Below are 12,920 nucleotides of genomic sequence, written 5' to 3' on the forward strand. Positions count from 1 at the left end.
CATTCTGACAAATATAGAATAATAGATTGTCTCCTGAACAGTTTCCTCATGAATAGATGCAAGGGACAGTAGGTGCACAAAAAAGCAGAGGGGTATAACGTGCATCTTTTGGCAGTCTATTAAATAATATGACAAAGGGAAGTAAACTTTCACTTTCTGATTATTAAGACAGGTGCGTAGAAAGGGAAAGTCTAATCCTTCCTCCTGCTTTATACCTTTGGTGAGAGGAAAGGCAGAAAAAACTCCTTCCAGCCACCCATTCCTAAAGTGCCACCCGACCCCAGGCACTAACTTAGGTACCCTGTGGGCAAGTCCCTAAACTCTCTCCATAGCCAGGAAGAGAAGTAGCCCTCTGGGAAGCCCGACCTGGTGCTCTGAACACCTTGTGAAGGAGCTTCTCTCCATCCACCCACCCCGTAAGGGTGACCAGCCTCCTCATTAGGTACCCGAAGGTAGGCGGTGCAAATATTCCCCAGGGTTCAGCTCCAAGCCAGCCCCCCAGGAGCAGACAGGGCTGCTGCTTCTCTGCCGGCACTGCTGAAGAAGCACATGGTGAATTGTGTTTCCAAAGGGGGAATAACAAGAGCCAGCACAGTTTTGTCCGCTTTCTCCATGAGAAACAAAAGTTAGCAGAGGTAGGATTTCATTCCAATTACATTAGTATAAATAAAACTGTTGGGATTTTGAGCAGGGCCTGGGAAAACAACAGGAGGGACATGGATTTGTATGTCATGTACGCAGGATTTTACCCCTTCACTTGATTTTGGGATGCACAGAGGAACTGGGTTTTCAGCTATGGGGAGCTGTTCCGAGACTTTCAAAAACCAAGTGAAACCCCCCCTTTTTCATCATGATAACAAACCCAAAAAGTCACCAAATAAAACCAAGTGTTTTCTTCTTGCAGACCCGCCACTTGGAGAAATAGGAAATGGCGTCAACAGCACACTTCTCGGAGGAGGAGATGGCAGAGCTACAGGAGGCTTTCAGCAAAGTTGGTGAGTACGGCAAACAGGAAAGGCACTGCTTAAGTGTGAAGCTGTAGCAAGCTCTTTTCTGATGTACTGACCAGCTGTGAGGAAATGCAGTTTACTCCAGCGCTGCTGCAGTGTCACAGGAACCGCAGAAACTCCTTTTCCTGCCACTGCGGGCCTCCTGGGTGAAACCACACCAGCATGCTGCGGAGCAATGGCTCTTGCTGGAGAGAGATGGCAAGGCGATGAAAGCAGCATTTATGAAATAATCTCAGAAGCTGTAGAGAAAACCATGCTGTAAATAATTCTCAAGTGAGTACTCCCTGTGGGGAGGAAGAGTCTGGAGAAGACAAATGTCCAAATGGTTACAAAATTTGTCATCCCTTTACTATGACCTTTCAAGCCCATATATTTTTAAACTGTGTGTTTCCTTCCCAAGCCTTTAAAATTATCATCTGATTCGTCTCCTGTAAAGTCACACAGACCCATCGCTGTCTGCCCACATTCTATAAAAAGGTCCTTGAGCTTCTGACAGCTCACATAACTTTTATTAGCAGATCTGTCAGCCTGGCTGGATTATGTGTTAACCAGTTGTCCTTGCTGCTTCAGGTGATGGTTGTTCAGCTTCTGAGCACACAGTAGCCCAGGCTGGCAATCTTAAGCATCTGGTCACTGTGTGCCCCGTACACCTGATGTACTGACAAGGCAAATGCTGGATGGAGGCTTTTGTTCCTCTCCCAGATATTTCGCTCTCCAAGTCCAGATCCTTTTGTTGTATGACTGCAGAAATGGATAGGATGCTCTCTGCAATCTGTATTAATCCGTGCTACTGATGCTAAGAGCCGAGTGCCTTTTTGCAGCGTGCAAGGAGTGACTCATATTGCAACTTACCACGCAGAAAATTGGTACACACTTCTTTAAAATCACCTCAGCCTCTGGGCTGAGGAAGAAGAGCCTGCAGAACAAGAAAGACACATATACATATACATATCTATATAACACTATGTACCTAAGCATAGTGTTTTAACAGAAACTCTCCATACAATAAATTCAGTATACTTCTTTATCTTGGAGATTTTCACAGACTGCTGGAGAACAAAGGACTATTTAACCTGTATTGGTGATCTCATAAAATCCTACCCTGGATCTTGCAACAGGCTCAGCAGGACTATCTGTGTTAGCACCATTGCAGAGAAACACCCATGTTCTTATTTTAAGGATGACATACGCGATTCCAAACCTTCATGACTTCCAATGATACTAGGTGCAGAAAACAGGCTAAAATCACCAGTTATATCTATAAATATATACACATGTAAGGTGTAACTGTATTGCACCAACTCCATTTTCTTTAGCTGTTCTGTAGACAGGATACTCCCTCTATGAATCACATGTTTGTCTATATGCAAACCTTGGATAGTCAGTTATATCCATCTAAACTTAGCTTTGTTAAAGTATTACTATATTCTAAACCATATAATTTCATCACTGTGAGGTGGGGTATTTTTTGTTAAACGGTGATTGCAATTTCTTCATGGGGCTGAATAGTTGAAAATACACACCACAGTGGTTGAAAATACTGAATTTCAGGAACCAAACCTTTATATATAATGTACCCTTCCCCAGGTAAAATAAAAACAGCCTTTGTGTGCATAAAATTTCATTGGGCTGATGTAGAATCTAAATGTTGGTGACAATCTTTGCAGATATCAGTGGGAACGGCTTCATCCACGCCAATGACCTAACAGACGTGTTGAAGGCAGCCAACCTCCCTCTCCCAGGATACAAAGCCAGAGAACTCATTCAGAATTTGACAACCACGGGGGATGGCAGGATCAGTTTTGATGAATTTATTTCAGTAAGTAAGATGTTATTTATTTCAATAAGATGCCAGGTGGGATACTCAAGGTTGTCCCCAGGGCACAGCAGAGGCACAAGCACAGGGTATCCTGGGCACCTAGTTAATCCAAGGAGTCCTCTGGTTGGAAAAGATGAGAGCAGAAGGTAAGCAAACTAGAAATCCTGCAATTAACTGGGACAAGTTCTATGTACATAAATGCAGCTGTGTATTGAATACATTTAATACCTTTCCATTTGGTTGGAATATGCAGTGGCATAAAGTTTTTCAGTTATAAGTTGCAAAAAGATTATGTTCTGGATATATGGTTATGAAAAATTTCAGCAGATTGAAACTAAAAACTTTATGGGGCATTTTTTCTATTTAAAAAGCTTCTTTCCCTGGTCTGATCTAGGACAAAAGCAAATGCTAAAATAGAAGTGGATTTTCCTTGGGATGGAGAAATAGATTTTTACTTGTCCTGTCTTCAAACCAAAACTGTTAAAGGCCCTCCTCCTGCACATTTTAGCTCTGTTGTTTCATACCATACACATGTTGGTTACTTAGCTGATCTTTGTTCACTGCTCTGAAAACAAAAATCTGCACACGATCCTGTTCTACCATGGCAGACAATACACAGATTTTATCCAGTATATACCACTGAATAACGCACAAGCCATGCTTCCCTATGTACATATGAAGCAGAGAGGATGTGCCTCCTGGCCCAAGAGCTCACTGTTTTAGCTTGGTTCAATTCTCTGAAATCTTAAAATTGTCTCTCATGCTTGAAAGATTTTCCAAAACCTGAAGAGTGATGATGTTGCTAAGTCGTTCCGAAAACAAATCAACAAAAAGGAGGGGATCTGTGCTATCGGTGGGACGTCCGAGCAGTCCAGTGCCGGCACACAACACTCTTACTCAGGTACGTACAGCTGTCCTACACTGACAGCAATGAGGAACAAACAAGCGTGCCCTTAGAGATCATCTGCACCTTATCTCAGTGCAAACCCAGGTGCTCTGGCCTCGGTGAGCTTTGGTGGCTGTTCAGGCAAGGCTGGTGCAAGGCAGAGTTCTGAAGGTGACAAAGGTCTGGAGCAGGGTCTTTGTAAAAAATAATGTGAGCTGGTTTACTGGGGCAGGCAAAGCTGTAGCTACGGGAGGAAGCTCCAGCTGGCTTCGCTTCCCTTACCTTAAATGCATTGCAGCTTTGCTGGGGAACAGCCTCCTGGCACGGCTGTAGCAGCACAGAGACTGGCCCCTTGCTGTCCCTGCTCACAGGGAGGCATGGCATGGGTTCCCCATTGCTGCTGACCCATTTCCTTGTACATTTTACCAGTAGTCTGGTAGTCTCTCTGTAAACTCACCTGTAACCAAATGGTTCTTGACCTTTTTCTAGAGATGGCATGACCCCTATAAAGAAGGCTTTTCTCCAAGCCTGTTTCCCCAAGCTGAAAGTTTGGGGCAGCCATGGTTGCTTCTGTTGCCTCCTGGGTACAGCCCACTCTGAAGCAGCTCCACAGGGAAGAAGTCCCACCCTTGGCTGTCTTCTCCATGGGCAAGGGTGAGGAACTGACTTTCTCCAGAGAAGGGAGAGTGGAGGATGCTACCAAGGCCTCCACCCAGCTGATCACAGGGGACACCATCTCTGAGCTATTGGGGGCTGTGTGAGCTGCTGCTGGTACAGGATAGCCACATTTCAGCCCTGTTGGACTACAGGCAATATTTGCCCATTACCCTCTCAATGCTCCTTGTCAGAATCCAACCCTGGCCACGCTCTTCTAAATATTGCATGTGGAGGGTGTAATCTACAATACAGAAATCACTTATCTGAACTTATTTGAAGTTATGTGGGGTTTGGATTTAGCGGAGTGATACAGCAATGCACTCACATTACGGTGCAAGTACGTATTACCCTTAGCAGAGCGTAGCAACTGCAACATGCAGTTGAATCATGAGAATTTCATTATCAGTCTCTGTAATGTGCCTGCCCTCATGATATTGGGCAACCCCTGTCAATGGGTTAGAGTATGGAATGAGTATTACTAGCTCAAACCCATTGCTGTCTTCGGCTCATTTGCCTGCCTCCCTAGAGCCTTCTTCCCTTGTAGGCGTTTGTTGATCAGTCACGCTGGTGGGATAGTCTTCCCCGCAAGGAGCTCTGCCTTTGTAAGTAATATGATGGTAGACATATTGCTACCATATCAGCAAACTGATGGATTTGATGTTGTGTCTACAGAGGAAGAAAAGTATGCCTTTGTCAACTGGATCAATAAAGCTCTTGAGAAGGACCCTGACTGTAAGCACGTGGTCCCAATGAATCCAGAAACAGATGACCTCTTCCAGGCGGTCGGTGATGGCATAGTGCTTTGGTAAATAATACCTGTCTTTCTCACAAATGGGAACTGTGAGCCTCCAGAAACTCACCTCTCTGCTTAAAGGGAAGCTGCTGACTACATTAAGCTCATGAATCTTTGCTGATTTAGGGCCTTAATAATGCTAGGGGTTTTGTTTCTTTCATATTTAAAAATATAAAGCTTCTTTCATGTTAAACGAGAGTTTTTCCTTGCCTCTGGAGCCTTGCAATACAGTGAAATCTGAGGAGTTACTTGGTTTTATTTTTGTCCAAGGAATTTTAGGGGTTCACGTGGCAGCACGAGATAGTGAGTGCTTTCACAGAAATTTTCTGCACAATAAACTTCTCACACCACCTTGTGGCATTCTTGGCCACACACGTGTAGTGCAATCTGCACGTGACCCAAAAGAATTGCTCAATTCAGTAACTCTCCAGCATTTTGGCTTGCCCTACAGAGTAGTGATAAAAGCTGTATCTGTATTTTGTGTTCACATAGCTAGTAGTGTATTTCTTACTTTATCTTTTATTTCCAGTAAGATGATCAACTTTTCAGTGCCAGATACCATTGATGAGAGAACAATCAACAAAAAGAAACTCACACCCTTCACAATACAGGTACTGAAATACAAGATTCTTTGCTTTTCCTTTAGGATGCTCTGATATACTCAGAGCAAAGGCTGGGGATACTATAGTCCTGCCCAACAGAGTCAGGCAAAGTTGTTTGTGCCAAAGTGAGATGCTCAGGTCCACATCGTAAACCCATAAAGACTTATATTTCTGTTTCTTTCCAAACATGTGAGCAATCCCATTAAACAAACTGTGTTTATATTTGCACCTAACCCAATGTATGTTTACCAGTTCAAAGCTTGAGATACCTTTGCAGTAGGTGCCGTACAAATGCAAGAGCAACTCGATAATGTGGTGACCAGTCTCAGTCGGAGCAGCTCTCAGAAGGCTGAACCCTGCATACAAGGTCACACAGGCACAGCCATGGACTTGAATTCACAACTGCTGTGTTGCAGTCTGATGTCCTCACCAAAATATTAACTGAGATCCAGGAAGCACTGTGATGTGCAATGTGCCTGAGACGGGACCATAGTCTTTGCCTGCCTTTTACAATCCATGCTATTTCACCTTGAATGCTGAATCCCTTCTTTATTTCTATTACATGCACATGTGTAAGATTTAAAAATTGGACAAAAAAGCAAACTTTCACTTTATAAAGCTTATTGTGTTTCTCACGCAGCAGTACGTAGAGAAATATTTTTATAAGAACAGCATCTATATATCTGGATACAGAATATAAATAGATATATGGAATAGATATGAACTTAACCCAGTTTAGCCCTCAGCTACTCTGATTTGATGGAACATTAGCCGGGCTCAAGTAAGCTCAGAAGCCATTAAATTGGATTTTTATGCTGTCTACCACATCTTTCAGTTCTAATCATTTTGGTCAGCAGCATAGCTTAGTGATGCAGCTCAGATCAATCCCTGTCACACATAGACATGATTTGATCAATACAGCTTCCACTTTAACTTAACCCTTTTACAGCTGTCTGGTGGAGAAAAGGTAATTAATTTGAAATGCTCCAATTTTTTCTAGCTTATGAGAATTTACACTATGTCTCTGCATTTTATATCTAATCAAATCTCTCTGTCACACCAGTGGTGAGGAAATTCATGTGAAAAATTGAGAATCTGTGTGATAAATTATATTTTCAAGACTTCTGTCTGCTTTACTTATCCTCTGTTTACCAAGCCACCTTTTTGAATAGCTTAGACCTGTGGGTCAGGTTTTTTTATACTCTTTGTTTTAAATGGGAAGGAAGTGGAAAAGGAACGTAACATTCTTGAAACCTCACCTTCTTTCCACCCCTCACTATGAATCACAGCATCTCTCTGCTTCCACTGAATACTCCCAAACCAGGACCCCACGCTCCGAAGTTCAAAAAGAAAATACCCAGGCTTGACCTGTTCTGACCTTGGCTGAACTGCAAGGTTAAAAACCTCAAGTCTATTCATACTGATTCCTATGACCATGTGCTTTTTGTATACCTTGCCAGCTAGCAAATTAGTTGTATCTTAGGTGTTAGGGCTTTTGTTAGGGCTGTTTAGGGAGAGCTGAACCTGGAATATCTGCCAGTCGATTGGGCTATAACTTACCTCATTCCTCCATGTGTGCAAGACTGAGCAGAGCAGAGCTTGCCCCATGCTGAAGCTAAGTCTGCACTTGATCACGTGTTTGCGCCTTAGCTATAGGGAAAGCCTGGCTTTGACAACCAGGACTGAGCCAGGACATCACTGTGAACGCAGATGTATGCTCTGAGCTTCAATGCCTTGTGACATGGCATCATTCACCTTTGCCAAAGAGGTCCTTTCCATCTTTGTGTTGGCACTCAGAATTTACCAGTAATGCCAGCAGATTATGCATTCCCCAGGTCCCTGTGGTCAGATACATATCCTGGGCTACACCAAAAGCAGCATAGCCAGCGGGCTGAGGGAGGCAATTCTGCTCCTCTGCTCCACTCTGGTGAGATCCACCCGGAGCACTGCCTCTAGCCCTGGGACCCCAGCACGGGTGTCAGGGTTTAGCTCCAGCCAGCAATTAAGCCCCACACAGCTGCTCACTCCCTCCCACCTCCCACCCACCTGCCATGGGATGGGGGTGAGAATCAGAAGGGTGAAAGTGAGAAAACTTGTGGGTTGAGATAAAGACAGTTTAACAGGTAAAGCAAAAGCCGTGTGCACAAGCAAAGCAAAACAAGAATTCATTCACTGCTTCCCGTCAGCAGGGAGGCGTTCAGCCATCCCCAGGGCAGCAGGGCTCCAGCACACTAAACGGTCACTTGGGAAGACAAACACCATCACTCTGAATGTCCCCCACTTCCTCCTTCTTCCCCCAGATTTTACTGCTGAGCATGACATCATATGGTACAGAATATCCCTTTGGTCCGTTGGGGTCAGCTGTCCCGGCTGTGTCTCCTCCCAACTTCTTGTGCCCCCTCAGCCTCCTCGCTGGTGGGGTGGGGTGAGAGGCAGCAAAGGCCTTGGCTCTGTGTAAGTGCTGGTTAGCAGTAGCTAAAACATCCCTGAATTATCAACACTGTTTTTGTCACAAATCCAAAACATAGCTCCATGCCAGCTACTCTGAAGAAAATTAACGCTCTCCCAGCCAAAACCAGCACAACAGGAAAGACATGGACTTGTTACAGCAGATCCAGAAAAGGGCCACGAAGATGATCAGAGGGCTGGAGCACCTCTCCTGTGAAGAAAAAACAGTTGAGAGACTTGGGTTTGCTCAGCCTGGAGGAGAGAAGGCTCCAGGGAGACCTTACTGCAGCCTTCTGGTACTTAAAGGGGGATTATAAGAAAAACGGGGACAAACTTTTTAGCAGGGCCTGTTGTGACCGGACAAGGGGAAATGTTTTTAAACTAATAGAGGATGTATTTGGATTAGATATAAGGAAGAAATTTTTGACAATGAGGGTGCAGAAACTGGCACAGATTGCCCAGAGAGGTGGTGAATGCCCCATCCCTGGAAACATTCAAGGTCAGGTTGGACGAGGCTCTGAGCAACCTGATCTAGCTGGAGATGTCCATGCTTACTGCAAGGGGGTTGATGCAGGGGGCTGCAGGACTAGATGACCTTTATAGGTCCCTTCCAACCCAAACTATGCTATGATTCTATGATTCTAGGTATGTGAATGCATTCACAGTGAAACTGCTCACAGATTTTACTAGTTTGGGCTGTGCTCCCTTCCTGTATCCTCAGCTCTCCAGTCACTGCTTCATTTGGAAGTTCTCTTCTCTCTCTAGGAAAATTTGAACCTGGCCCTGAACTCTGCTTCAGCCATTGGGTGCCACGTTGTTAACATTGGAGCTGAAGACTTAAAAGAAGGGAAACCTTACCTGGTTTTGGGTCTTTTATGGCAAGTCATCAAAATTGGACTCTTTGCTGACATAGAGATCAGCAGGAATGAAGGTATGTATAGCTCTACTGTTGTCACTGAACAGCCTTTAGGATAAAGATCTTTTTAAAAAAATCTGAGCTGAATTTTTTTCCAAGTATTTGTTACCTGTCTTCTTGATTTCTCTAATTTCCCGTGCTCTTTACAAGTTCCAGCACTCCAAAGTCCAGGGGTGTGTGTAGGCTTGCATGTGCAGAGCTAATTTCATGTTCACTGGGTCAGGAATGATGGTCTACACCCAGGTATATTGGTGTTTGGGCACTAAATCTGGGATAAGGAAATGCTACACTGCATTCAGGAAGCTTTGCTCTTTTCTTGCTCTTGATTGCCAAACATCTCCTCTTTCTTTGTGAAATCAGAATTATAGAATCACAGAATAATTAAGGCTGGAAGGAACCTCTGGAGGTCCACCCTGGAGTTCCTCTGGTTCAGCCATCCCACTACTCACTCACAGCAGTACCAGTCTCAAGGTTAGATGAGGTTGCTCAGTGCTTTTTCCAGTGCTCTCTGGAGAGGCTGTTCCACAGCCAAACTACTCTTGCTGAGACATTTTTTTTCTTACATTTAATAGTTTGAATTTATCTTCCTGCACCTTGTGACTGTAACATACTGGGGAAACACAGCTCTGGCCTCTCTACAGTTGTTGAAGACAATACTTGTTCCTCTCTCAGACCTCTTTTGAAGCTAAATAAACCCAGTTTTCTCATCCTTTTCTCAAATATCATGTACTCCAGCCCAATCATCTTTGTCTCCCTCCACTAAACTTGCTGCAGTCTGTCAGTGTCTCTCTTGTACTGGGGAGCTCCAAACTGGACACAGTACTCCTGATGCCAAAATTTTCCATGAAGTAGCTTTAGCATGAGGCTGTGGATGTGTACATGCAGTCCACACATACCTCATCTTGCTGCTTTGTCCCCTGTGCCTCTGGGTAGTCTGCTCAACCAACAGTGACACTTCTTTCCTCCAGTTACCATGCAGGTGTTACCTTCATTGCTTCACTCCTTCCACATTTCTATCCCTTTCATAGCCAGAGCCACCAGTTTCCAGAGTTCCCAGTCCCCATTCCTCTGTAGGTAGCCTTATCCACCTTATATCTATTTTTCCCTTTCTGGTATTTTCTCCTTCACTTCTCATCTCAGACTTCAGTTTGTCAGGGTAGATAAGCCAAGATAATTTAAATTTCTTTTCAGATTCTCTCTTTCCCTGATAGCCTTTCTCTGCAGCTGTTCCAGGTGAAACTGCCCTTTCTTGAATATGGGACACTGTATTTCCAAAGAGCTCTCATGAGCACATGGTATCAAGGCAGTAATACATCCCAGCCTCTATGGGAAATAACTAGGATGCACTAATATTGTGTTTGGTTTTCCCCTGGTCACATCACATGGTGGCTCAGATAGCTCAGGAGACATCTAATACACTCAAGTTGTTCTCATCCTTTGTCTGTATAAGCTTTTAGCTAACAGCAGTTATTCATATTAGTTCCCTAGTGAATGCCTTTGAACATGGCACTATTAAATTACATTCCGTTTTTATTAGTGTCATCTAGCTATTTCTGTGTGACTTCCTGATCGTCCTCTGTATTGACCATGCCACCTAGTGAATATCTTCATCAAATTTTTAGCACATTGCTAGTATTTGTGCCAAGATAATTGATGCAAAAAGAAAAACATTAATCCAAAAATCAATCCATGATCAAGACTGCACAAGAATCCTTCTTCCAGCCTACTTCTCTCCATGTTAACATTGTTCTCTTCATAAAATCCACTGCCTACTTTCAAATGCTTCTATTATCCCCTTTCTGGTTCAGTTTAACCCCAAAGCACTCTATATCAATTTATCTATTGAATTCCAGATACAGTAGGTCTTCACTGTTTCCTTTATATAGCAAATCCGTATTTCTTTCAAGCCATATTTCTTTCAAGGAATGACAAAAGATATCACAAGGAGATCACAGTAGTGTGACACACTCTCCCTTTTTATCACATTAACAATAAGTTTCCATGTTATTAGTTGTTCTTTTTGAAACTTGTTCCAGTCTTTCATGCTCCAGGATCAGCTGAACATCCTGCAGTTGCAAGGGTCAGTCCTTCCCTCCTGCCTCTTTCTCCTTCTATGAACGTAGCTGTGTTAATTTTTCTATGCAAATAGGCTACCTTCTCCAACTGACAGGTGAGTTAACTCTACCGGCCCATGAACCCATGAAGTCATGCGCAAAATCTGTAGAATACCTGTGTGTATCCAGTTTCACTGTGAAGGTCACTGAGATTTCTTTCATCTAAGCTGCAGAGAGTCTGTGTTCATTTTCCCATTCCCATCTTACCTCTGTACTCAATGTCACTGTGTCCAGCTCTGGAGCCATAAGCACAGAAAAAACATCAACCTGTTGGAGCAGGCCCAGAAAAGGGCCACGAAGATGATCAGGGGGCTGGAGCACCTCTCCTGTGAAGACAGGCTGAGAGAGCTGGGTTTGTTCAGCCTGGAGGAGAGAAGGCTCCAGGGAGAACTTACTGCAGCCTTCTGGTACTTAAAGGGGGATTATAAGAAAAACGGGAACAAACTTTTTAGCAGGGCCTGTTGTGACCAGACAAGGGGAAATGGTTTTAAACTAATAGAGGATATATTTGGATTAGATATAAGGAAGAAATTTTTGACAATGAGGGTGCAGAAACTGGCACAGATTGCCCAGAGAGGTGGTGGATGCCCCATCCCTGGAAACATTCAAGGTCAGGTTGGACGAGGCTCTGAGCAACCTGATCTAGCTGGAGATGTCCCTGCTCATTGCAGCGGGGTTGGACTAGATGACCTTTACAGGTCCCTTCCAGTCCAAACTACTCTATGATTCTATGGTCATCTTTTCATTAAGACCTGAAGCAAGGAAATCGAGTCATTCTTAGACCACACTGAAATTGTCTTGCATTTCTATATGATCCACTACTAGCTCCACAACTATCAGCCTTTTCTTCATTTTATTGATGAGACCCTTTTTCTGTTTATGTCCTCTGTCATCCTAACACAGCTTGGGTTTTGTCAACGCTTTGATTACTCACTTTTAGAAACTAGGGTAGCAAAATGTGTAAGAGAGAAAATACTTCCACATTCTCCTCTACAAGTATTCACAACATTATTACTTTTCTTTTTTCCTCGCTCAGCCTTGATAGCTCTTCTGAGAGAAGGAGAGAGCCTGGAGGATCTCATGAAGTTGTCTCCAGAGGAACTGCTGCTGAGGTGGGCAAACTATCACCTGGAGAATGCAGGATGCAACAAAGTCAACAACTTCAGCTCAGACATCAAGGTATGAGAAACACTGACCAACAACAGCAAAACAGCAGGTCCACTCCCAAATCCCTGTCCTCCAAACAGGGATTGTGCACTGAAGCAATCCAAGCAGCTGAGACTGCTCTGCCAAACACATAGAGCTGGGCACAGAAAATCATTTCAGCGGGGTTTACCCTTCCACTCAGTAGTATTCCTCCTTCTGACCTCCCAGGCATCACGGCCAGCCCTAGTACACCAAACGCCTGGGAAAGGAATGGCTGGCTGGCTCTGGACAGGGCATACGCGCTCTACTGCTGTATTTTCAGTTCCCTGCCGCTATTGCTGTCCTCCTTCCTAAATGTCCTTAAATGTTTCTTGACCTGGCTTTGGTTTGGAAAGGCTGGACCTTACCCAGACATGTAACCAGGTGTAGGGGAAGAGGATGGGCTCTTCCAGTTCCCCCACTTGATCTTTTCTTCACTACAGCACCTGGGTTATGTGCTTCTACCTCCCAGCCTTTGCTATAAACCTGC

At 44.1% G+C, this 12,920-nt stretch overlaps 1 protein-coding gene across 1 annotated transcript in view; it reads left to right on the top strand.

Annotated features, from left to right (window-relative positions):
- LCP1 (lymphocyte cytosolic protein 1) overlaps positions 1–12,920 on the top strand; it is a 33,094-nt gene that overhangs the window by 9,468 nt on the left and 10,706 nt on the right. Inside the window, exons 2-8 of the mRNA XM_005433228.4 lie at positions 905–995; positions 2,678–2,829; positions 3,601–3,730; positions 5,045–5,177; positions 5,695–5,776; positions 8,981–9,146; positions 12,282–12,424. Coding sequence (XP_005433285.2) covers positions 929–995; positions 2,678–2,829; positions 3,601–3,730; positions 5,045–5,177; positions 5,695–5,776; positions 8,981–9,146; positions 12,282–12,424 — 873 coding nt within the window. The 5' untranslated portion in view covers positions 905–928. The remainder of the gene's footprint in view (positions 1–904; positions 996–2,677; positions 2,830–3,600; positions 3,731–5,044; positions 5,178–5,694; positions 5,777–8,980; positions 9,147–12,281; positions 12,425–12,920) is intronic.

Source organism: Falco cherrug, chromosome 2 (genome assembly GCF_023634085.1).
Source record: "Falco cherrug isolate bFalChe1 chromosome 2, bFalChe1.pri, whole genome shotgun sequence".
In the NCBI taxonomy this organism is placed as follows: Eukaryota; Metazoa; Chordata; class Aves; order Falconiformes; family Falconidae; genus Falco; species Falco cherrug.